This window comes from Panthera leo, chromosome A1, assembly GCF_018350215.1.
Source record: "Panthera leo isolate Ple1 chromosome A1, P.leo_Ple1_pat1.1, whole genome shotgun sequence".
Lineage (NCBI taxonomy): Eukaryota > Metazoa > Chordata > Mammalia > Carnivora > Felidae > Panthera > Panthera leo.
In genome coordinates, this window is record NC_056679.1 from 114,335,178 (window position 1) to 114,362,583 (window position 27,406).

Consider the following 27,406-nt stretch of genomic DNA (forward strand, 5'->3'; position numbering starts at 1 on the left):
ATGAACATGGAAGAAGCAGCAGCTAACCTAGCATAGAAGATTTGGGGGAAGAGCATTCCTCCCCAACTGAGGCAACAGCCAATGCACAGGCCCTGAAGCATGGCATGTTTAAGGAAGAGAAAATGAGAGTAGAATATGATAAAATGGCCTAAGGGCACAATAGGCAAGGTCTTGAAAGCCATGGTAAAGGGTTTATTCTAATTGAAGAGGGAAGCCCCACTGAGGCCTCTGAAGATAAGTAACAGTTTTAAAAGATAATTCTGGCTGCTATGCAGAGAATGAACCGTAAGACAACATAAGTTGAAGAAAACTGGAAAATTAGTTAAGAGACTAATGCTGGTCAATTTAATACACTTATCAGTAACACACTCAAGGTAATGATTTTCACTGGTGGTTGGAAACTAGCATTAAACAAGGAAATACTTAATAGAATTGTACGGGAAAATTCTAAAGAGGTAAGAGAACTTATTTTAACCACAGGGGTGTAAACTCAATGACCACAGGGACACTGTCTTATCCACTACTATAGGCTCAGATGTCTACAAGATTTGGTACTTAAAGATAATAAAAATTCTGTTGAATAAATTCAAATGAATACACCAAAATGTAATGCTCCAGATTATAAACCCATACTTGGTACAGATAATTTTTTAAGGATTAACAATTACCAAAAAGCATGCTGACTAAGCACCCACAAAGTAAATACAACTTAGCAACTACTGTACTGGGCCAAACCAACCCACTAACAAAGACTTAGTTTTAAATTAAAGACAATTTTTAGTCTCTGTAGTATAAACAGTTCATTATGATAGTCTTTGATTAAATAACCACCAACAATTCTTAATGAAATACCTACCAAATCCAAAACTGCTTGATATTTGAAATGTATTTCAGATAAATTTCATAACATCACCTATGAACATATACTCTACAGCCCCTTTCAAAACACTATTACTAACAGAAACACAAGAAAGACATCTGGAAGAATACAGAACTACAACTTTGACCGTAACTAAGAGAAGAACAAAATGAAGCTTTTATTTTTGCCAGTGTCTCAGATTTTAAATTATCAAAAATTATAACCATAATTCTCATAGAATATAACTCTCATTAATTCATGCCATAGAATTATTAGTTCATGTAATTTTCATGTAATGAGAATACTAAAATAGTGAGAATAAAACATACTACTTAAATGCAAATATATTGTAAAAATGATGTGTTTTCTACCTTTAATTTGCTTCCGCAGTTTAGTAAGCTCTGTCATCCATTTTAATACCTTTGGATTGGCCGCAATATCACTGTAGGAGGGCTGAAAAATTAAGGAACACTGACCCCTCTGTGGTAAGCAATAATTGTTCATTTATGCCCAAATAATATTTTACAGTTCCTACAGCAGAGATTTCGCCCAGTCCTTGCTTCATCTTACCTTATTTAATGTAGACAGAATGGGATATCAAGTAAAGCTCTCTCACAGGAGGGTGTAGCAACTGACAAAAGCCACATTTGAAAATGTCTTCTGACTCCAAGTATAGGATTCTTTTCACTTCACACGCTCTAATTAAATATCTCTCCCCTATCCCTCTCACTCACGAACTTTCCCCCTGCTCCCCTTGCTACTTGTGGGTTTTGAGGAAGCAGAAATAGCATTAATGTGGTTTGTTAATGTAAAGTATTTCCTTTAAAAATTATACAAGCTTGGGGCGCCTAGGTGCCAAAGTTGGTTAAGCGTACAACTCTTGATCTCGGCTCAGGTCATGGTCTCACAGTTTGTGAGTTCGAGCCTTGCGTCAGCCTCTGCGCTGATGGTGCAGAGTCTGCTTGGGATTCTGTCTCTCCTTCTCTCTGCCCCTCCCCAGCTTGTGCTCTCTCTCTCTCAAAATAAATTTAAAAAACTTAAAAAAAATGTTTTTAATAAAGTAATTTTCCATTAAAAAAATTATACAATCTTTTTCACCAATGGAAATCTAAAAATACAATGGTAAGAATACTGGCCTGGAAATGAGGCGGCTAAGGATCTATATAATCTCAGTTCTACATGATCAGTATTTCTCTGTACATCTCAACTTCGCTATCTAAGGAAAGAGATGGACTAATGCTCGCCAAAGAACTTCCTCCCAGTTCCAATAGTTCTACCAAACCCTGAACAATGCTACAAATTTACCTTGTTATTTCTTTCCCTTTCAAACTGTTCCTCAAATTGTCTAATTTTTTTCTGAAGTTTCTTGACCAATTGATATGGTGTTCTATCTTCTCTTTTTTCATCTTTTGAACTGAAGGATGATCTTCGAATCCTGAATTAAAACAAGAGGCAGATACTGTTAGTTCAAGTTATTATAGACGGTAGCTAGGGTTCTCGTGGGGTTCATGTCAATGTACAAAAATATCAAATTACTATGAAATGTACACCTGAAACTAAGAGATTTTTTTTTCATTTTATTTTTAAGTAATTTCTATACCCAATGTGGGGGTCAAACCTACAACCCTGAGATCAAGCATGCTCTACTGACTGAGCCAGCTAGGTACCCCTGAAACTAAGAGAATATTAATACTGTATGTCAATTTTATTTCAATAAAAAATAAAGAGGGGAGCCTGGATGGCTCAGTCAGTTAAGCATCTGACTCTTGATTTCGGCTCAGGTCACGATCTCATGGTTCATGAGATCGAGCCACACACTGGGCTCTATACTAACAGGGATTCTCTTTCCTCCTCTCTCTCTCTCTCTGCCCCTCCCCCGCTCACGCTCACTCACTCTCTGTCAAAATAAATGACTAAATTTAAAACATAAAAAAAGAATATTAAAACAAAAATAAAGAAGCTACCCAGTTGAAAATTGTTACCAACACTGTATCTCTTATTATTCTGATATAACATAATGCCATTTCCAAGAAGCAAATCTTTAAAGTAACATTAAAGAACAGGTAGTAAAAAAAAAACACCTTTCACAATAGTGTTACAGACCACAACAGCAGGTAATGCAAGCAGTGTTGAAAACAATTTGTAATCACTCAAAAGGCTGAAAAGAAGCAAAGGTGCCTAGCAGCTCAGAGTTCTTTTTGTGTTCAAACTGCAAAGGAAAGGTTTTGACATTCAGAATCAATTTAGTTTTGACAATAAAAACATTAGGGACTGATGAGCTCCACTTGCTGCTTCCCTTCCAGAGTTTTTTATTTCAGTCATAAGTGAATAAATGAGTATGTACACTGTGAGGAAATGTCTATTAGAGAGCGAACCCTCAATGAACTCAGAATTTAGGGGAAGGGGCCCTTCCCAAAAATTACAAGAGTGTTTTTCATGATATAGGGGGAAAGGCTGTGAACAGCTAAGTCTAGAGGATCAAATCTCTCAAAGGACCTGGTGACATAAAAGGAATGACCTCTCATAAGTACATAAAAATAATGCACCTAGTAAAAGAAAGTGCCTTAGATGAGGAATCCAGTGTTTCTGGGTCATGAAGGAAACGCTGGCTTTGCCCAAAATCTAAACTACGGTGCGATAATACTGGGGGACAGTCCTCTTCCAGGGGGTGATGATTCATTCTTCCAGCTTGTGGAGAGAGCTGAGCTTCTCCAGAGTCAGAGTCTTCCTGCCAAGACTTAAAAGCAGGAAATGGCTCTGTAAAACAAACACAAAGAATAGTACCATGGGTCTCTTGGCTCCACATGGAAAAAAGTCACACAATTATCAACTATGTTGTCTTTAAATCATATTATGCAGTGGTTCGTATAATATTTATTGTATACTTTTTTTAAAAAACAAGGGATACAGGATCTTCATAAAGCCTATTATAGTGTATAATTTTCTAAGTTTCATTTTTCTTGTTTAGCTCAAGAGTTCTATTTTCATAGAAGGAATTACACCTTAAATTTCTGAACCCAGTCACAAAGCAAGAAAAAACACTGTCAAGCTCTTTAAAGTTATATTAGTTATTATTTTTCAAGTGCTGTTTTACAAACAGTAAACACTCAATAGCCCTCAATAATAGCTGCCAGGTGAATAAACTATGCCTCACTGTCAAGTGGCTATGTTAAAAGTAGAAGCCATTCCCCATACTATTTACAACACTCATCAAACGGAGCTCTCTGACCCCAAAAGAATTCTTAACATTTCCAAATGAGGAGCTAACTAACCTGACAGCACCTGGCCACGGGCATTAAATTGTGGTTATGGTCTATTACAGGATTCCTATGTTTAATATGTATCCTAATAATTAAAACCCAACAGTATTACTGACAAAATTTATCAGCATTAATCCTTAAGCACATTTATCTTAGTGGAGTTATCCCATCTGTCATCAAATGAAACCACATTGATATATTTGATGTCTGTGCACACATAAGGTTTGATTACATACAGAACACGTACAGATAAACATACAATCCACAAATATACTCCAAATACAAAAATATAAGTGCCACTGAAGTCCAGAAGGGAGAAAAACTTTTCCATCTACACATTAATTTTATTTATAACTACAATTTAAAATCCTGATGTATGGCCATTAACAAGCAAAAATGAGTTTTTAAGTATTTTTGGATGCAAAGATGGCTTGACAGTGTCAAAAATCAATGCTGTTCTTTTCTTTTTCTTCACACAAGTGAATAAAATTACTTTAGTAATTTAATTTAACTTTATATGTTAGCAATTTAAAGCATTACATTTTTTTCCAGGGTAATAAGAACATAATATAGTTTGTTTTTAAAGCCCAGATCAATCTGATAACTAAAAATTGGGTACAAAGCGTGCAATCCCACAACAAACCCAGCAATAAAGTGATTTTCAAAGCAACCCTTGTACCTGCTCCCCAGCAAGTAACTGGTAATAAACATTTTATGAGAAATCTCCTGTTTTAAGAAAAGAGAGAAATAATAAAAACAAATTTTTCTGGGTATCATTTTTAACCCAGAACACTTTTCCTAATATATGGGGACAGCAGGAGAAGGGCTCATAAAAAGGCAAACAAAGTGAACCATAAAAAGGCAAAAAACTAAACTATGGTGAACCATACTTACCCTCCCCATCTCTCTGCAGATGCATTGTTTTGAAATCAATGAGGGGAAAAGTGATAGGGCATGACGCTAATAAAATGGAAAAAATGGCAAAAAATACTAAAGTGAACACACAGCACAGTCAGAACAAACCATACACATAACTAACACAAAGCCAAAGATACCAAAAACATTTCCCTAAAACCAGTTAGGCATTCTGCTCAAAAACTTTATTCAAAGAAATTACTACTAACCAAACTTTAAAAACAAACACAAACATACATTTCCATTTCAGCAAGCAAGGCAAAAAAATCAAAGTAGTGCTGTTTTATTAAAACTCAAACATAAAACTGAAGAAATGGAAACTCTTAACCAAGTACTGTTTGAAGCTTTTCAGTATAATTGATTTGACAGAAAAATACCTCCCTTAGTTTGCTCTTTAAAAAGATCTTATTTGTCTTTCATTCAAGAGTTAGCAGGAGAGAATCTGAAGGAAAGATATTGTCCACTTTCATTGAAAGCCAAAAACTTCAAAACGGCTGCTACAAATTCATACTGGCAGTAGACATGTGCTACCTGCTTGCCAACTGCATTCTGTTGACAATCCTTCAAACAATACAAAAAACAAAACCCACACACTAAGGAAGAGTGAGGTGGGCTTCTATTTGGAGTGACCCCACTTCTCTATGAAGAGTCGTATCAAACAAGGTAGGTCTCTGATTCTAAGGTATCTAGAGTCTAAAGTAATTTGGTCTCTTAAGGAAGTCTTTCCTTAGAATACCCTAATTCCTAGATATACAAAATTAATCTTTGTATTGGTGGCAAAGTTGGAAGCAAAAACAAGGTCTGCTAACAGCCACTTTTTCAAGCACATGCAGGGTTCATGGCTGGGTTCACTCAAAGGGCTACTACCACTGGCTCTCTGAAAGTCACCCTATTACTATGAAAGCCAGCAGGAGGCCTATGTGGATTTTTAACAGTGGTTGAGCCAGGTTTATAACAGGGCAGCTGAGGCACTGAAAATTAGAGGTCTATAGTTACCTTCTTTCCCTACCACAAGTTGTAAGGAGTAGATTCTGACAGGGAAACTGCGAGCCCAGCATTAAGTTGTCTTTAGGTAAGCCTCCAGAAAGCTGACGCTGAACACAGAAAATTCTGTCTCCTCACACACTGGAAAACAACTGCTCTTCTATGCTTATAAAACAAGATCAGGACCCCCAGGCCAAAGATTATAAAGAGCTATTTATCTGCATTCTCCAAAAGGGAGAAGCATCAGGCCTCTGTCAGAATCCCAACCTCATCTTTCAGGGACTCCTTTCCTATTATGGCTCCAGGGATCCTCTGTTAACACCACTTCTTTTCAGTGACTATGCCAGGATATATAAATGAAAAGGGACGTGTAATCTTTACTGCCTTTAGATGCTAACATATTCCAGGATTCTGGGGAGCATCTTCATAAATTCCAAACATCCTAATAACCCGGAACAAAGCAAATGAAAGACAACTTCCTGATTTAGTCTAAGTTAAGACACATAACATGCCACTGGGCATGCCAAACATCTAGAACAAAAAAATAAATTTAAAAAAAAAAAAAAAAAAAAAAAGGAGGGGGGTGGAAAGACAGCAGTAAAGATTGGCACAGACAATGACTTGGTTGGGGCTTTTAAAAAAAATAGCTATACCTTAAAAATAAACTCCAATTGTGATCAAATGAACAGACTTTAGGTGACAAAAGGAACCTGTGGTATTAGCACTGCAATTCTTGTTATTGCCACTGTATGTCATCAGCTAACTTGCCAAAGGTGAGATAACCAAGGGATCTTCATCCAAGCAAACAAATAAGTAACTTGAAGATTCCTCAGTTGTCTCAATGTCTCTTTTACTTAGAAAGTTATATGATCCCATACCCCTAGATCCAAATTTGTTGCTGGCTTCCATTCCCCCACCCTCAACATTTTATTTGAAAGTTTATAAAGACAGCAAAGTTGAAAAAATTTACAGTGAACATCCATACGCCAATCACCTAGATTCTACCATTAACATTTTACTATACTTGCTTTATAAACATTTATCCATCCCATTAACTATCTTATTTTTTTCATGAATTTCAAAGTAAACTGCAGGGAATGATATACTTCCCCATAAACACTTTAGCATGCAAATCATTCACTGGAGTTCAATATTTATTTAGGTTTTGCATCTTTTGATTAAAAAAAAAAAACATATCCAGTGAAATCCACGTCTTAAGTGTACATTTGCTGAGTTCTAATAAATTACACATGTGGCTTGCTTTTTAAATTTAAACTTTCCTCCTCTGTAAAAACTGATAGGACTCTGTTCTCATACTTTCATAACCTAATATACAGATGCAGGGTTATGGGACAATATTTGCTTAGGAACGCCTTTGAAGATCATTTTGCAAAAAAGTATTCCTGATGATCATAGAGAAAAGGTAGCTACCTATAAGGCTTCTGTTTACAAAATGGTGAGATCCCCAAGCCCTAACATACAAGATTTCCAAAGACCGGGAGGCAGAACCTGGTTTAACAGTTAACGAAAGCCTATACTGGGGGATTTTACTTTTTTAATCAGTTCTAACTTCCTCTTCAAAGCTCATGGATCAGATAAGAATTTCTAGTTCCTATGAGATAGTCACCCTACAATCTCATTAGTGCAGTCAAGTAACAACACTCACTCGCTCCTCTTACATGAAAGAGAAAACAGAAAGTCGAAATGAATCAGGTTGTCCAAAAAAGAACAGTAATCTCATTATTGCTTTAAATAATTTCAGTTACAAACAAAAATATCAGGAAAATAATGTGTGGCTAAAATTACCTTCCCATTTATCACCATCAGAAACATTCTTCAGATCTAAATGTGGAATTTGGGTTCCACATGCTGCTTCCCCTTGAACACCAACACTTTGACCTCCTGGCACTTCTGATTCAGTGTTGGCATTCAAATCACATATCTTGCTACTAGAATCCTGTATTTTAAAATAAAAAATACATTTCACAACCACAAAGCTTTTCTCACTCAGCTTAAAAACAAGCAGCATACATCCTTGGATGGTCTCCTTCAGTCTACTGTGCCCATATACTCAGCTGTCCCACTTCCACCCTCCGAACTATTTGCAAATATACACCTGCAGTTTGATAATATGTACTAGTGGAAGACAAAGTCTGAATCCCAAATTTAGGAAGTGTTTTCATAAACAAGTTTCTTACGACTAAAAGTCGCTACTTAACTGTAAAATATATGGTAAAGAGAATCTAGATTTAAGTCTCTTATAAACCTTTCAATCCAAGAATTAAAGGCCAGATATAATAATTGGTAGATTAAACTTAGTCAAATTTTTAAGAACCATAAGAAAAAATAACTTACCAGAATCAGGTGTGACAATGTATCACTGTCAAATGACACATATTCTTTCCTAAAAATACAAGTACAGTTATTAGTCTTTTAAGAATAAATAGATTACTACCATTGCATTTTTTTTTTTACCTAGATTCCTCTCTTCCCCATATACTTAGCATTTACAATGTGAGAGAAAGTGACAACTGGACATATGCCCATTCTTTGGAGCCCTATATCTGAAAATCACACACTACTGAAAAGATCCACAGAATTACTTCAGGTTTAGAAAAATTAACATCTGCCATCCTCCCACACAACCACCCCTCAAAAGAAAAACATCTAAAAAGGAAATTTAAATCCACAATAAATAGAAAACAAAAGGGTTGAATGTCAAATGGAAAAGATTTTGTAAAGTAAATATTAGTTTTAATTGAATAGCTTTATTATCCCCAACTCTGAGACTTTTTGTTTTTCCTTTTGAAGATTTTTTTAAAGGTATAGCTATAGTCCTATTTTTTTTTTATGGTCCTGTATTTTAAATCTGATTGTGTTCTATCACAGTCAAAACAAGACAACTACTTCTAGACCTCTCCTTCCTCAAAACATAATGGTAACATGTAAAAAGGAAATTTAAAATTTCAACTCACCTCTTATTCCCCTATAAAAATGAACCCCTATTTAGAACAAGTATTAGAGCAAGCTGTCACGAATGATCTCTAACTATCTGACCAGTCAACAGAGCATCTAATCTCATAACGGGTTAAAAGTTTTCCCCAAAGATATGGTTATAATTTACAATGATACACACAGAAGCTGCTTCTATCCTGCCACAACAGTGTGTACCTAAAAGACAGGTCTTGATCTAGCTATTCCAAGTCATCTCCTCATATATGTAATTACCTTATTCTTCCTGAGCATGAGAAATGACCTAAATTCCCTGGCAAGCTCAGAGGCAAGCTTCCTTTGATTAGAGTGGGAGCAAATGGCGGAACTCAAGTCTTCTACCTTGAGACTACAAAAGACCCGATCACCTTAATTTGAGAAACATGAGTGTTAAACATGCAAAATGTAATCCATCTAACCAAGGAATTCTTTGGATCTAAAAACAAGTTTGCTAACCTATACACAAGTTGAAGAGGAAAGATCTTTTCCAAAAAGATTGAGTCCTCACTAAATGGATCCTTATTGTTCTACCAAATCCAGATGTCATCATTCTGGGGATGCCTGTTAATGCTGTTAATCTTATATCTTCAGCCCATAGCTCCAATACTCCCTGGGCTGGAAGAGGATCATTCCTGCCTCCTGAAAGGAAGCACAAGGAACTGCTGTAAGCAGGAAATCTGTGGACCTTCAGAGTATGGAGACACTCCAGAGACATGGCTCCAAAGAATTTACTTACCCTCAGAGTACAGGTTTCCTATTCGCAATTAAGAAAGACAATGGCATTAACACAAGTTTACCCTTGCCAACACGCTATCACCAAATCAGTAATGTTGTTTCAGAATCCTCAGTATTTACAATCTAGTCTGTGTTCATTACTGATGTGTTTTCTAAATACCAAATCATCTTTCCCAAATCATCTTTCCTAAGAAAGTTATAATACATTTCTTGGCAATGTCTCAGGGAATCAGAAAAAGGGTAACAAGACCAAAACCTACTCAGTGACTTAAAATATTCTAGAAAGCTTCTGCTCAAAAGGACTCTATCAAGTAATGGGGACCACATATGGCTGAACTACTCATTGCCTCAGGTATCTCCCTCCCATTTTTGCTGGCCAATGAGGAAACAAGCACAAACTGCATAAGAGTGCACTACCCTGGGACACACCAAGGAGGAGCTGGAAGGGGAAAAAACCATCCTGTACAAATGTGTTAAAGTAAATATACTATAATCTTTCAGTTAGTTATCCACAGTTCTATGCCTATGAATCAACTTACTGAAAAGTGTACTCAGAATTTCCATAAATTTCCAATTGTTCTACAAACCAATTGAAAGTTTTTAAGTGTCTCCAAGAAAGCTCTGTTCTTCCCTCTGAATATTTTCCAAGTTATAACTAATGTCTGTCTGAACCTGTAGCCCCACTGAATATTTATGAATATTCTTCATGCATACCATTAAAATAAGAAGTTGGTTTTTTAGATTATCAAAAATGTTAATAGATTCATGTAAAAATTTCACCCCCAAATGTGTAAAGGGCTCCAATTCTCAAAATGACCAATTAATTAGTAATGAGAGGAAATGCTTACCCCTCAAGACAGCCATCTTCACTGTCACCGTGGTCACTGCATGGCTCTAACAGTATACCTACAGACTGACAAAAAGAATACCACTGCTGTATTAATGGAGCTCCCAACACTCATATATGAAAGGAAATTTCCAAACTAAATTCTATTAGATTACAAGTCAGTCAAATGCCCCCTTTTAATTCTTTGTAATCGTCTTTAAGTATTGGCATCCCTTTTAGCAGAGAATAATTTATCTTTCTCAAAACTTGAGGCCTGTGTGCATGTGTGTGGATGTGTGTGTAAAACGGAGACCCTGTATTCTCACTACACTATTAAGAGGTACTACAGTTACTATCACATTCCTTTTCCTTCCTCAGAACTCTTTCCTCCAAAAAGGATAGCTTTATTGTCCTACCTGCCAACTGCTGCTTCTCTTTCTTCCCAGTCACAAACATGTTAAGTTGGTAACTTCCTAGCAGGTAACACAGAAATCATTTGGTTCACCACATCCCCTTATCATATACATTTGAAATAACAACTGTAAACCTCAGAAACACATGAGAACACTCCCCCTATTTTCTAATGAGTCTAAGGACACCATCCTATTCCTTGTTCCTTCCCCAGATACTTACTGAGCCTAATAAAAAAATCCTGTGCATTACTACAAATTATGTAAACTCTTCAGTGTTTTTGAGAATCACTTCCAATCAACAGTTCAATTCTTAACAAACTATTTGTCCAGTTTTAGTATGAAAGACAGTTCATAATTATCTGGAAAAAGCTATTAAATTACTTTTCCATTTTCCAACTAAGTATCTCTTTGAGGTTGAATTGTCTTCATGCACTTCAAACAAAAGAACCTATAGCAACAGACTGAATGCAGAAGCAGATATGAGAATCCAACTTGACTTTTATTAAGTCAAACAAGCATTAATGATATTTGTAAATATGTAAAATAATACCATTCCTCTAAAAAATGTTTTATGTAGCCTTTTTTTTTTTAACATTTATTTATTGTTGAGAGACAGAGACAGACACAGCATGAACAGGGGAGGGGCAGAGAGAGACGGAGACACAGAATCCGAAGCAGGCTCCAGGCTCTGAGGTGTCAGCACAGAGCCCAACACAGGGCTTGAACCCACGAACCGTGAGATGACCTGAGCTGAAGTCAGACACTCAACCAACCGACTGAGCCACCCAGGCACCCCTATGTAGCTTTTTATTAAGCTTTTTATTAAAAGCAACCTTATTTATAGTAACTTGAGTTTAATAAACATTTTTTTAATTTTTCAATTTTAATTTTTAATGTGGTAAATAATAATCAATATACCTATGTAAACAAAATCCTTCTAGTATGTTCAATAACTCTTAAAAATATCAAGAGATCCTGAGACTCAAACCGTGAGAACACTGATCAGACTTCAGCAACCTCTCTGCTCTGGAATACAGCTTTACATTCTTAAATATGAAGGCATCTGGGCTCGGGAAATAATCATTACCTAGACCCAAGATTTAAAATGAGCCTTGGTGGGGCACCTGGGTGGCTCAGTCAGTTAAGTGTCCGACACGTGATTTCAGATCAGGTCATGATCTCACAGTTCATGGGTTCAAGTTCCACATCGCACTCCAGAGCCTGCTTGGGATTCTGTCTCCCTCTCTCTCTAAAATAAACATTTAATGAGGAGGGCACCTTTTGGGATGAGCACTGGGTGTTGTATGGAAACCAATTTGACAATAAATTTCATATATTGAAAGAAAAAAAAAGAAAAAAAAATAAATAAAATAAACATTTAAAAAAATTAAAAATTAAAAAAAATAAGACTTGGTGTTTTACTCAAAGAACCAAATTCAAGTCTCATCACAAATGAGAGTTACAATCATTTAATTGCCTATCTTACAGTTACTGGAGAGAATAAAAAAAAAATAGCTTACAAGAAAAACTTATAAAGCTCTATTATAAAAGTACACTATTACATCACCAACTCTAATTTAATCTATAATTCCTTATACTATGAAATAACTGAAACAAGTGTAAGGGCTGACAGAATACCTACATATTTTCTAGCCAGATGTAGCCAACATAATTCTTAAACAAACACTGGAAAGTAGTAAAACAAACAAACAAACAAACAACAACAAAAAACACGGCAAGTGGAGGGAACATAAAAGAAAGAGGCAGTGACAGAAGACGAATGCTGATAGCCCAGCAGTGAAATTCAGAGTAAGAATATAGGATTATGCTCCAAAATATGCCCCAGGACAAAAAAATAAAAGCTGTTAGAGTCAGGTTAAAGTATGGCCAGACTTCAACTTAAAAGACACAGAAATATACAATTCTTTCTTGAGAAACTAAAGTATGTTTTATCATGTGAACAAATTGTACTTCCTCAGAATTCACTCCACATAAAATATTCATTCCTTTGTACATGGGTAGAAAAAGCTTTTTTATTCTAAACTATCAGCAGGCAAAACAGCCCATACTCTCCCCCCTGACCCCATCCCTTCCCCACAAACATCAGCGTCCTCAAAAGGAGGTCCAGGCACTGTGGTCTCAATTAAGGTAAGCCAGAGAGCTCTGGTGGTAGTGGTGGCGGCGGCAGTACTAGTGGGAGGAGCAGCTGCAACATAATCATAACGCTGATGTTTTGGGGGCTGTCACAGCTTACTGCCAGGAACTAATTAAAGCCTGATGGGCATTTCCAGTAATTTCTCTGGCCTCCACCCATTCCTTATGCATCCATTATTGAAGCTTCCACACTGTTTAGTTCCGCATCTTCCCATCTCCACTTACCTAGTACTCAAGCATGCTAATAGTTACTTCTTTTAAGTAAGCTAAATATTCTCATTCCACTCTCACATTTCATCTGCTTAGTAAACTCTCACTAAACAGTATGTTAAATATACTTCATTATAAGCCAATTTCTTCCATTGATTAATGTGGTCAAAACTGGTAAGTCTCCACAGCAAAGAAAACCATCATTAGAATGAAAAGGCAATCTAGTGAATGGGAGAAAATAATGGCAAGCAATATATCTGACAATAGGTCAATATCCAAAATGTATAAAGAACTCATACAACTCAACAGGAAAAAGACCCAAACAATGCAATTTAAAAATGGGCAGAGGATCTGAATACACATTTGTCAAAGAAGACATACAGATGGTTAACAGGTACATGAAAAGGTATTCAACATCACTAATCATCAGAGAAATACGAATCAAAACCACAGTAAGATAGCATCTCACACTTAGCAGAATGGCTACTATCAAAAAGACTAGAAATCACAAGTGTTGGGGAGCATGGGTGGCTCAAGTTGGCTGAACATCTAGCTCTTCTTTTAAGTTTATTTATGTATTTTGAGCGGGGTGCAGAGAGAAGGGGAGAGAAAGAATCCCAAGCAGGCTCTACAATGTCAACACAGAACCCAATGAGAGACTTCATCTCACAAACTGCGAGATCATGACTTGAACTGAAATCAAGAGTCAGCCACTTAACCAACTGAGCCACCTAGGCACCCTGAACATATGACTATTGATTTAGGCTCAGGTCATGATCCCAGGGACACGGGATTGTGCCCCACTTCAGGCTCCGCTCTGAGCAGGGAGTCTGCTTAAGATTCTCTCTCTCCCTCTGCCCCTCCTCCCCTCGCACTCAAGAAAGAAAGGAAAAGAGAGAAAGAGGGAGGGAGAGCAAACATTGGCACAAAGATGTGGAGAAAAGGGAACCATAGTGCACTGTTGTGAAAATGTAAAGTGACCCAGCCACTATGGAAAGCCGTGTGGACGTACCTCAAAAAATTAAAATTAGAACATATGATTATCAGCAATTCCACTTGTGGATATTTATCCAAAGGAAACAAAACACTAATTCAAAAAGATAACTGCAGCGCCATGTTCACTGTAGCATTATTTACAATAGCCAAAACATGGAAACAACCTAAGTGTCTATCAAGGGATGAATGAATAAAGAAAATGCAGTGTATATATTTATATATTTGGAGTATTATTTTGCCATAAAAAAGAAGGAAATCCTGCCATTTGTCACAACATGGATGGACCATGAGTGCATTATGCTAAGTGAAATAAGTCAGACAAAGACATATGCCATATGATGTCATTTATATGTGACATCTAAAAAACAAAACAAAAACAACTTCATAGATACAGAGAACAGATCTGTCATTGCCAGAGGTAGAGGCTCAGGGGTAGGCAAAATGCGTGAAAGCAGTAAAAAGGTACAAACTTCCAATTAGAAAATAAATAAGATACAGGGATATAATGTAAAGCATAGTGACTATATTTAATAATTCTGTATAGTATATTTGAATGTTGCTAAGAGGAGATCTTACAAGTCTCATCACAAGAAATAAAGTTTTTTAACTGTGTGGTGATGGATGTTAACTACACAGGCTGTGATCACTTCATAATATATACAGTATCATGTTGCATACTTGAAACTAATATAATATGTCAATTATATCACAATTTTTAAAAATGTTTTTATGTTTATTTATTTTTGGGAGAGAGACAGAGCGTACGCATGAGCAAGCAGGGGAGGGGCAAAGAGAGAGGGAAACACAGAATCTAAACATACTCCAGGCACTGACCTATCAGCACAGACCCCACTGCGGGGCTTCAACTCATGAACTGTAAGATCATGACCTGAGTCAAAGTCAGACGCTTAACTGACTGAGCCACCCAGGTGCCCAATTATATCACCATTTTTAAAAATAAAGAGAGACTGGGATTTAAAAACAACATAACAAACATGTTACTGAATGACTGCTTCCTGGCAGAGGTTTTAAGTATTTTCCTAACTGTTAAGAAAAAACAAAAACAATCTGAGGAGATCTCATAATAGTACACACTGAAGTGACAATCATCTATCTCTTGTGCTCTATCATCTAGCTCTGCGAGAGCTTCCCAAATACATCTGGACTCCACTTGAAGGAGATTACATCTCAGTAATCGCTCATTGTTTGGAAGATATAAATAAATGTAAGTTTGTTAGGTATCAACAATAAAAGCTTGCTAATCTTGAAATGGATTGATTTATGATAAAGTTATTGATAAGAACAAGTATTTTGATATAATCTCTAATCAGGCTACTGATCACTTTCAACCCCTCAAAAACAGTCCAAATTCCTGTACAAACTATTGTACCATTTACAGATCACTCTCCTATCAGTACAAAAATTCTAAATATTTACTACAAATCTAGTAGCACATTTAAAAAAACCATTAATTTGCTAAAGACTGATCTGATAAAAGACTGTTACTCAAAATAAACGAAGAACTCCTAAAACTCAACAGAAAACAACCCAATTAAAAAAGGGGCTTCGGGTTCGTGAGGAAAACAATGGGCAGAAGGCCTGAACTCATTAAAGATACAGATGACAAATAAGCATATGAAAAGATACTCAACATCATGATGACATTAAGAAAACTGCAAATTAAAAACAACAATGAAATATCACTATACACATATTAGAACTGCAAAAATCTGGAACACTGACAACAACAAATACTGGGGTGAAGTAGTGGAGCAAGAGGAAAACTTAAACATTACTGGTAGGAAAGCAAAATGGTACAGCCATTTTGGAAGACAGTTGGAGGTTTCTTATAAAAAGTGTACCATTTGACCTATCAATTATACTGCTTATTATTTACCCAAAGGTGCGAAGAACTTATGTCTACACAGATATTAGTACCAGTGTTATTGATAACTGCCAAAACTTGCAAGCAACCAAGGTGTCCTTCAGTAGATGAATGGATAAATAAATTGTGGTACACTGCAGCAATGGCAATGACTAAGCGCTAAAAAATGAGCTATCAAGCCATGAAGCAAATGTGAAAGTAACTTAAATGCGTACTACTAAGAAGCCACTATGAAAAGGCTACATACTGTACAATTCCAACTATACGATTCTGGAGAAAGCAAAACTATGCAGACAATAAAGATCTGTGGTTGCAGGGGTGGTGGGAGAAATAAACAGAGCACAGAGGATGTTTAGAACAGTTTAAAAACCACAGTATGAATATCATAACGAATACATGTCATTTTACATCTGTCCAAACCTATGAAATGCACAACACTAGGAATGAACATTAAGGTAAACTAGACTGTGAATGATTATGATGTGTCAAGGCAGGTTCATCCTTGATAAAATACGTACCATTCAGGTGAGTGACGGTGATAATGTGGGAGTGTGCCTGTGTTGGGGCAGGGAGCATAGGGGAAATTACCATACCTCCCTCTCCATTTTGTTGTAAACCTAAAACTGCTCTTAAAAAAACAACAAAAAAAGGTTTGGGGGAAAAATAATTCTTGCATTGTTAACAAAGTAAATGATACACCAATTTCATTCAACACATTTACTTAGGGGCACCTGGCTAGCTCAGTCAGTAAAGCACATGACTCTTGGATCTCAGGGTTTTAAATTCAAGCCCCACACAGGGTGTGGAGCCTACTTAAAAATATATATATTTTATTTAGTTGCCTACTATGTGCCAGATGTTACTCATTTATTCGTCACATATTCCACAAATACTTAATGAATACCTATGTGTTCTAGATAATGGGATGCAATAATGAACAAATAAAAATCTCAATCCTCATGAAAGGTTGAGGGATTATAGTCCCTGGTGGGAGACAGACAGTAAACTACTAATTTAAAAGATATGTGCAATAGCGATAACACTATCAAGGGCAAGGGGGAAAAGGACCGAAACTTCAGGGACTAGATGGGGGTGGGTCAATGGGAAGACCTGCTAATACTAATACAGAGTGATGAGGAGATTTGGCCTTACAGAAAAGGTAAAACTGAGCAAACATCTACAAGGTGAGAGGAAGAAGCAAACCACAGGACACCTGGGAAAACAGCAATCCAGATAGCTAACCTTAAGACTGAGCTGTCAGGGGGCCTGGGTGGCTCAGGTGGTTAAGCAACCAACTTCGGCTCAGGTCATGATCTCACGGTTCATGAGTTCAAGCCCCACGTCAGGCTCTGTGCTGAGCCTACTTCAGATTTTGTGTCTCCCTCTCTCTCTGCCCCTCCCCAGTTTGCACTCTGCCTCTCTCTCTCTCAAAAATAAACAAACATTAAAAAACTAAAAGAAAAAGAAAAAGACTAAGCTATCATTCAGTGTTTCTGCAGTACCTATTCCTCTATTTTTATACCTAGATGGCAATGGAAGGTTCTGAGAAGAGAAAGGAAAGGAAAATTCTCTAATTTTCCTTTTAAAACAATCACTCTGGCTGCTGTGCTAAGAACAGACCACAGGAAGGCAAAGATGATATCAGTTACCAAGACTATATTAATCTATTAATCTAGGAGAAATGATATTGATATGGACCTACAGGGTGGCAATGAAAATGGTAAAAAGTGGTCAGATGCCAGATAAACTTTGAAGGTATTGCCAACAGGACTCTGTAAAGAATGGGATGTGCAGCGAAAGAAATCAAGGATGACCCAAGGCTTTTGGTTTATGCATATGGAAGGAGAAATTGCCCTTTACTGAGATTTTAAAGACAAAAAGAAGAACAGCCATGTGGACAAGATTATAAATTCAGTTTGGCGCCTGTAAAGCTTAAAATGCTTACAAGATATTCAGGTGGAGATGTTAAGTATAACAACTCGATATAGGAATCAAATTCAAGAGAAAGGCCTCAACTAGAGATATAAATTTGGAAATCTTTACAGGTAGACAGTATTTCAAAACCATTAGACGAAATGATATTACCAAATGAGTGAATGAAAATAAACAATCTGAGAAATGGGCACTGGGCTGTTCCAAATTTCAAAGGTCAAGTAAAATGTGCAAGAGACATCATTGGTACCTTGCAAAGGCAGTTTCAGAGGAATGATGGGGCAAAAGGTTACCAGAAGTAGGTTTAAGAGAGAGTAGAAAGAGAAGAAGAATTAAAGAAAAGAGACAATTCAAGTAATTTTATTAGAGGGGGAAGCAAAAAATAGGGGATTAACTACATACAGGGGGGTGAAGAGTCAAGAGAGAATTATTTCCTACACATGGGAAAATAACATTTTACACTGATGGGAATGATCCAGTAGACAGGCAGAAATTGAAAATCCAGAAAAGGGCAAGGAGACTACTACATGAAAAGGGATTTATCTAATATACCAGCATAAGTAAAAGCATTAATATATAAGTAATATACAAGTGGAGTAAAAATAACAGGAGCAACTTAACTTCAGTGAACGTTTCCTAGTTTATAAAATAATTTTATACTTCTACTTCTCTGGATACTTACAATAATCCTCTAACAGAAGTATTACTCCCTACCTGTCTAAAGAAAATCAAGGAGCAGATAAGGAAAGTTAGGTAACTTGGCCAAAGTCACACTGCTATTAAAAGGCAAAGCCAGAATACAAATCTCAGTCGACAGACCCTAAGTTCTTTATTATACCTACACTTTAGTTCATGACTTAGAATGAAAACATGCTGAATAAAAACTTCCTTATCCATTAAGAATCTTATTTTAAAAAGTTATCAAAACTAAACCGTGAAACATGTTGTACAAAGATACTGCATGGATGAATGGATAAAGAAGATGTGGTATATATATATACAACGGAGGATTGCTTGGCAATCAAAAAGAATGAAATCTTGCCATTTACAACTATGTAGATGGAGCTGGAGGTATTATGCTAAGTGAAATTAGTCAGAGAAAGACAAAAATCATATGACTTCACTCATATGAGGACTTTAAGAGACAAAACAGATGAACATAAGGGAAGGGAAACAAAAATAATATAAAAACAGGGAGGGGGGACAAAACATAGGAGACTCTTCAATATGGAGAACAAACTGAGGGTTACAGGAGGGGTTGTGGAAGAGGGGATAGGCTAAATAGGTAAGGGTCACTAAGGAATCTACTCCTGAAATCATTGTTGCACTATATGCTAACTAATTTGGATGCAAATTTTAAAAAATAAAAGATATAATTAAAAAAAAAGATACTGCTTTGTGTACGTATATGTATATACGTGTGTGTGTGTTTATTTATTTTTTATTTATTTATTTTTCATGCCCAGCACAGAGCCCAAAGCTGGGCTTGAACTCACGACTCTTTGAGATCAAGACCTGAGTTGAGATCAAGTGTCAGACACTTAACAGACTGAACTACCAGACACCCCAATTTGTATATTTATTGACGTTACTTTAAAAGCAATGCAACCATGGACAATTTATGACAGTGAAAACAATTTAGTTACTTTTTTAAAAAATTTTTAATGTTTATTTATTATTTTGAGAGAGAGAGAGAGAGAGAGAGAGAGAGAGAGTAGTGGGTAAGGGGCAGAGAGAGGGAGACACAGAATCCGAAGCAGGCTCCAGGCTCCAAGCTGTCAGCACAAAACCTGATGTGGGGCTCAAACCCATGGACTGCAGACCACGATATCAGGACCTGAGGTGAAGTCAGATGCTAGATGCTTAACTGACTGAGCCACCCAGGCGCCCCACAATCTACTTTCAAAATGATGTTCATGGGTTTTCTCTATGAAAAGATCCCGCGTTCTTCAGGAAAAAATTGGGAATTAGAAAAAAAAAGCTTTTAAAAAGAACAAAATACAACCATAATACCACCAACCACCTCAGCTAACAATGTCATTTGTTTCCTTTCAGGAAAATATTTTTAAATATTTTATATCTACTTCTCTACCCAATGATGGTTCCTGATCTTTACTGATAGAGTGTATGTTCTTGGGACTCATAATCAAAAAAAATGTGTGTGTCAACAATAATGAACTATGACTTCTGGTATGAAAGGAATACACAAAGCAATCAGAGTTGCAGGTCTAGCACACCTAACCCAAAGATCTTTTATTCTTTCCATGTCTTACCTGGTTATTTTCTTCATCCTCAAATACAAAATCTTGCTGCATAACTTCACTGTCTAAATTAGTGCTAGCCACAGGTTCTGAACAGTCTCTGTTACTGTTACTGTCACTGGCATTAATAATATCATCAGCAATATCAACCCTAGTAATGAAGATAAAAAATCAGATCAGGCCAAATGTTGAATATGTAATGCTTTTAAAATAAATAAATATCAATAATGATCTGAAACTTCCACTTGTTAAGATAATGAGTCCTTTTCATAAAACTCCACACTTTATTCATTTTGTCAATTAGATTATTAAACACACTAAGTTTATTTTTGTCTCTCCAGAGAATGCTTCGAGAAAACTACCTTGTTTGTTATTCCCTTTGAAAATTTTCATAAACAAATGAACAGCTGAAAGAATAATTTATGTGCCAAAATAATTTCCCTTACAAATGCATACTCTCAATTATAATCATCTGTTTCAATTAAAATACAAGTCTAGCACTAAACACTAAACACCACAGTGTCCAACACTTTATCAAGTACAACAGTAGTTTCCTACTACAAATTTTGCATGTTACATAATTTATTCAGAATATGCAAAATACTGCAGTAGGCTTTCATTTACAAAGACAATACCACCATCAATGATAGAACATGAGTTATTTCCTCAGAGATAAAAATAAGGTTATTGTGTGAGCATGGAAATAGATTTTCAGGATCTCTAGCTAAACTAAAGACTAACGCCAAGGAATCTACTTATATGAATTATAACCTTTGGACTACTTTCCTACTATTTCCAACTTTTAATTACTGCTATTTTCAGATACTGTTTTCCTTCATATTTGGCCCAATACTCTTAAAAGCAATGCTTTTAAGCAATCCAGTTTTATCAGTTCCAATCATGCCTTCAAAGCAACACAAATCAGGGCCACAAAGCTCCACAGGCTGGTGATGCCATCTCTTCAGACTACAGAGCACACCTGCAAGTTGTACAATATGGCATTCCTAAAATAAACATATTGCAACTCTTGGTTTTCATATCCATTAATTTTTTTTGGTTTCAATTCATATTTAATAGCTATTCTAATGCACTATACACACTTGGCCTTTTAAAAATCTAATTTAAAAAAAAAGAAAAAAAGAAACACTCTACCCAATCTTTTTTTTTTTTTTTTTACCTCCTATGAACCCTCCAAATTTGCATACACATCTTTCTCATCTGTCCTCCAAATAAAAACTGGTAAATAAAAACTATGAAATCACTGCATTATGGTCTCAGAGAAAGGCACGTATTTATCCCTCAAGTGCAGGGCTGAGGTAACAGGAAAGGAGATGAGGCTTTTTATCCATTTAAAAGTAACAAGTGCAATGAAAAGTGGAATAACATCACACAGCACAGACATACTTTTAACTTATACAAAATTCAACTACTAACAACTAACCTAAAAAAAAGTATGCAGGGAGGCCAGCAGGGTAGTAGCTTGTGACAGGGGATAAAATTTAAAAAGCAAAGGATGATTCTGCTCACTATTTCACTTAATGACTATGCAATACAAGCAAAGTCAATCTGGTGTCCCCGTACCTTGCTGTCTAGATCACTTCATGTCTCTCATGGTGAGACCATGTGTTGCACACAGTATGGGTCTTTAAGGTTTTTTAAGTTATTTTTCATACAACATAGTCCCTAAAGCTAAGCTCACTACTTCATCTGGTGCTCAGGGAGGAAAACCTGGCAGTATTGGACTTAATGTCTACCATCTTAATGGAAAATTTAGATTTTCAGTATTAACTATATACAATTTACATACAAATTTATACAGTCACTTTCCACACACACTTTCAGAAATCCCCAAGATCCCATTTTAAGTAAACTATGGTTTTTAGAAGATAATCAAACATTTTATAACAATAAATAACAGTAAAATGTTGTAAAAGTTTCTTACTGGTTATTAGATCCTTCCCCATCACAATTAATACTTTCTGCTTCATTATTACACACCAGACTTTGCTGCTGTAAATTCTTAAAATCATGATCTATGCTGCTCTGCAGATCAAAAAGATGCTGTTCCACAGCTGCTCTAATTGTTCTTTCCAAAATGCTACAAAACAGAACACATTTTAGTAAGAAGCAGTCACCCTAACTGGGCATTTGGCCACATAAATATAAACATTAAAACCAATGACTAGTAAAACAAATTATCAGGGTACTGAAATGTATAAGCTAGCATACAAAAAGAAACATACAAAAGGAATACATGATACTAGGTTAAATTTTTAAAAGAAATTTGCCCAAAATAATAGACAAATCAACCATACTATCACTATTACTACCAAGGTGGGAAGGATCAGCTGTCCCAGTATTCATTCCTCGCAACTATACAGAAAACCATTTAAATAGACTTTGCAAAGCTACATTTATAACGCAAAACAATTTGTCAATACTTAGCTAAATCAAAGAAAACTGTAAGGACCCTGTCCATATTTTTTACATGAAGTCTACTTCTTAAAGAGACATATACATATGTATTTGTTCCTACTGCAGTATATAAAATATTAACTAGGTTTCACTAACTTATGTACAGTCCTTCCTCTACAGTAAGCATAATATACCATGATTTTAATTTCCACAGTTTAGTAATATTTTTATATTAAAAACCGATTTGTCTTCTCTAAGTATACTACTTACTCTGCAGAGGCTGGTAAGATGCTGATGGGAGATAAATGGGCACTGTAATCAAAGAAAGAAAAAAGCTATTAAAACTTTTCAATATTAACTTCATGAAGTATTGAAAACTGCCACATTTGCATGACCTCGACACAACCAGGAGAGCATGCAGTAAGTTACATGTTCATCTCTGGCACAATGTGATGCTAATTTTCTAAAGAATTTATTTTTCATACAAAAACTATACATACCCATGTGTATAGGCAACTACTTCATTTGGTGCTCAAGTGAAGAAACACTGACCTATTCCAAGGCTGAAGGGGAAAAAAGTGGACTACTAGCCCAACAAAAGCACCTCATCTAGGATAGTATGAAGGCATCAGTGCTCATTCCGTACTCCCTGCCAACAGTAACAGCATGTGCTACTATTCAAGTCACAAAAAAAGGCAAAATGGATACTAAAATCAGACTATTTCATTCACTGTGCCAGTAGCAGACCTTCCTCAGCCAATTCTGCACCACAGTATCTACTGATACTTATAAAAATAGACAAAATAATCCCATTTTTACCATAGTTAAAAGTTCAACTGACACCCACAATGAAACGTGGACACCACTACAACGTTTAAAATAAAGTGTTGGTGAGGATGTGAAGCAACTAGAACTTTATATACTGCTGGTGGAAATGTACAATGTTCCAACTACTTTGGAAGCCAGTTTGGCACTTTTTAAAAAAATGTTTGTTTATTTTTGAGAGAGAGAGAGAGAGAGAGAGAGTGAGTGAGTCAGGGAGGGATCAGAGAGGGAGACACAGAATCCGAAGCACGTTCCAGGCTCCGAGCTGTCAGCACAGAGACCAACGCGGGGCTCGAACTCATGTTCAAGTCAGACGCTTAATCAACTGGGCCACCCAGGCAACCAGTTTGGCACTTTCTTATAAAACTTACCAAATGGGGGAATAACAGGCGGGGGCACACCTGGCTGGCTTAGTTGGCAGAGCCAGCAACTCTTGATTTCGGGGACATGAGTTTGAGCCCTATGTTGGGTGTGGAGATTATTTAAAAATAAAATCTTTAAAAAAAAAAAAAAAAAACCTTCCCAAATGAGCCCACAATTGTAACTCCTGGGTATTTAATCAAGAGAAGTGAAAGTATAATTCCATAGGAATCCTTGCACAAGCATAGCAGCTTTATTCGTAATAGCCAAAGGTATCAACGCAAACAGGTGAATACAGAAACAAATTGTAGGACATCCTACGACGGAATACACTCAGCATTTTTTTTAAATAAAAGGCACAAACAACTGAAAAATGCCAAGAACATGAATCTCAACATTATGCCAAGCAAAGATGCCAGACACAAAAGAGTACCTACTAGAGGGGATTCCATTTACATGAAATTCTAAAACAGGCAAAACTAATCTATACAGTGGGGCGCCTGAGTGGCTCAGTCGGTTAAATGTCCGACTTCAGCTCAGGTCATGATCTCTCAGCTTGTGGGTTTCAGCCCCCATCAGGTTCTGTGCTGATAGCTCAGAGCCTGGAACCTGCGTCAGATTCTGTGTCTCCCTCTCTCTCTGACTCTCCTGCACTCACTCTCTCTCAAAAATAAACATTAAAAAAATTTTTTTTAATAACTAATCAATACAGTGACAGAAAGGATATCAGTCGTGACATGGGGCCAGACTGTTGGGTGATGGTAAAGAGTCTGTGTCTTGACAGTGGTGGTTGTAAACACATACATGCAAATGCGTACGTTTATAAAGTGCATTTTATTGAGTGAAAATTACAGCCTCAAAGTTGATTTTTTTAAAATGTTTATTTATTTTGAGAGAGAAAGAGAGCAGGGGAGGGGCAGAGAGAGAGAAAAAGAGAGGGAGAGAGAGAATCCCAAGCAGGCTCCACAACGTCGGTACAGAGCCCAATGTGGGGCTCAATCCCATGAAGAGTGAGATCATGACCTGAGTCAAAATCAAGAGTTAGGATGTTTAACTGACTGAGCCACCCAGATGCTGCTCAAAGTTGATTTTTAAAGAAAAAAATAGTTAACAGAAAAAAGTAATCTATAGCAACAGAAGCCACAGAGCAGCTACTTTTGGCAAAAAGGGAGATGGAAGAATTTGAGAAGGAACAAGTAACCCAGGTGGTGGTTATACTAGTTGAGTTTTTGAGAATTCAATAACCTTATGATTTGTGAACTTTTCTGTATGTCTGTGACTCAATGAAGAGTCACTTTTAAAAAGTAAATTTAAATCAGTTTTATGAAAGATCCCCTGTAAATGTGCCAACACAAACTCTAACCAACATAAGAAACAAAGTCTATCAGATGAATATTCTCAGGATTCTCTGCAGGAAACCAAATAACATCATTTACCATTCATGCAGTAATCTTCAGGTCTCCCTTACAGTAAACATATGAGTAGCAAATTGCACAATTGCTTTATCAGACAACAGTAAGCCACTCTGGTTTGGCACACATAACATCTCTCAGCTTTATAAAAAAATTTTTTAACAGCCAGTATTATGCTAGTTTTCATGAACAGATTATTCTTAGTTCTAAATGCTTTCATGCTGATACCCTCAAGGGAAATACTTAAAAATTTTTCAAATTTTAATGATGTTTTTGGGAAGTTCATTTCTGAAGGAAACACTGGGGAGAAAAATCACATATACGTGCACAAAAAGAGTTTAGCCATGGGTCCATTTCTAGTAGTTTCAAATGAGCTGAAAGTTAACACTTAGTGACTTCCGCAAACAAAACAAAACAAAACAAAAAACAAAACAAAACAAGAAAAGATAAATGAAGGTATTCCTCCAGAGTGCTTAAATGTCAACTAAGATTAAGTCTTTTTCTGATATTTTGCTACAATGATTTGTTGTTTATATTTTTCATTTCCTTTACGGGTTGCCTATTTAATTATTGAAGATATATCTTTACATGGTCTGATTAGTTATATTTTCCTCAGTAGTACTTGCAATTTCTAAGCTTACACACATTACATACTTACATGATTAGAAGTATTTTGTTTTTAATACCTGACAGTGTAGTATATCAAATGGTGTGAAGAAAACATATAAATCCAACATCCTTCCCTTCCCCATTTAATTTGTGGCTTCTGGTGAGCTTTTCCTGTACTGTACACCAAAATCTCAACAAGTTCTAATTCTCAACTACTTAGTCCATCAGTCTGTTACTAAAGCCTAGTATCATGTTTTAACTTTTGTGGGAGTATATATCCTCTGTTATTTTTCAAATCTGCCATTGTTAGGCAACTACTTATTTAACTTCTCAGAAGAATTTTCTCACCTTTTCCCATCAGATTAGATTATTAAAATGCTAATAGATACACGGATATAAGAAAACTTACTAGAAATGCAAATCTAAAGATTAAGATAAAATATATATAAATAATTATATATAAATAATTTTTAAAATAGCATGTTTTTATAATTATACACACACAGGCTATACACACACAGGCTAGTAAAGATTAAGCCAGAATGTGGAGGCTTTCTTACGACCCCTAAAACAAGGATTTGATCCATGGACCACCTATATCACACTGTCCTGGGGTGACAGTGCTATTTTATTGGAGATCTATACCCCACCCCAGACCCCAAAAACAATAAAGCAAAAATAAATAACATAGCACTGGCACAAGAAAAAACAAACATGGGGCGCCTGGGTGGCTCAGTCGGTTAAGCGGCCGACTTCAGCTCAGGTCATGATCTCGCGGTCTGTGAGTTCGAGCCCCGCGTCGGGCTCTGTGCTGACAGCTCAGAGCCTGGAGCCTGTTTCAGATTCTGTGTCTCCCTCTCTCTGACCCTCCCGTGTTCATGCTCTGTCTCTCTCTGTCTCAAAAATAAATAAACGTTAAAAAAAATTGTTTAAAAAAAAAAGAAAAACAGAACAGAAATGTACCCATGAATACACACTTGATAAGGAACAAAGCTGGTACTACAGAAAGCAGGGAAAATGGCAGTCTTTCCAAAAATGAGTACTCGGACAATCTGTTAACTCATATTGAAAAAAATAAGTTGGCACCATCTCACACACAAGGACAATATAATATAATGTAGATTATACACCTAAACAAGAAATGTGAAATGATACAGTTCTTAGAAGGTAATATAGGAATGTTAACTAAACTGAAATTGAAATTTTAAACGTAATAAAAAAATAAAACAAATAAAATTTATTTTTATGGTAAAAAAAAGATAATACAGAAATACATATTTAGAAAAAGATTTCTTAAACAGAACCCCAAAAGCATTAACCACAAAGGGAAAAGAACAGTAAACCTGAATGAAATTAAGAATCAT

The 27,406-nt window shown here is 36.2% G+C and overlaps 1 protein-coding gene across 10 annotated transcripts in view; it reads right to left on the minus strand.

Annotated features, from left to right (window-relative positions):
- FAM13B (family with sequence similarity 13 member B) overlaps window positions 1-27,406 on the minus strand; it is an 88,812-nt gene that overhangs the window by 14,735 nt on the left and 46,671 nt on the right. For 5 of the 10 annotated variants that reach the window (XM_042935890.1, XM_042935939.1, XM_042935883.1 and 2 more), the window contains 10 exons: window positions 23,107-23,148; window positions 22,364-22,519; window positions 20,434-20,572; window positions 10,593-10,657; window positions 8,374-8,422; window positions 7,825-7,975; window positions 5,014-5,079; window positions 3,406-3,616; window positions 2,165-2,294; window positions 1,231-1,330 (listed from right to left, as the gene is read on the minus strand). In XM_042935890.1, coding sequence (XP_042791824.1) covers window positions 1,231-1,330; window positions 2,165-2,294; window positions 3,406-3,616; window positions 5,014-5,079; window positions 7,825-7,975; window positions 8,374-8,422; window positions 10,593-10,657; window positions 20,434-20,572; window positions 22,364-22,519; window positions 23,107-23,148 — 1,109 coding nt within the window. The remainder of the gene's footprint in view (window positions 1-1,230; window positions 1,331-2,164; window positions 2,295-3,405; window positions 3,617-5,013; window positions 5,080-7,824; window positions 7,976-8,373; window positions 8,423-10,592; window positions 10,658-20,433; window positions 20,573-22,363; window positions 22,520-23,106; window positions 23,149-27,406) is intronic. The other 5 variants (XM_042935949.1, XM_042935905.1, XM_042935958.1 and 2 more) reach the window with 3 other exon arrangements.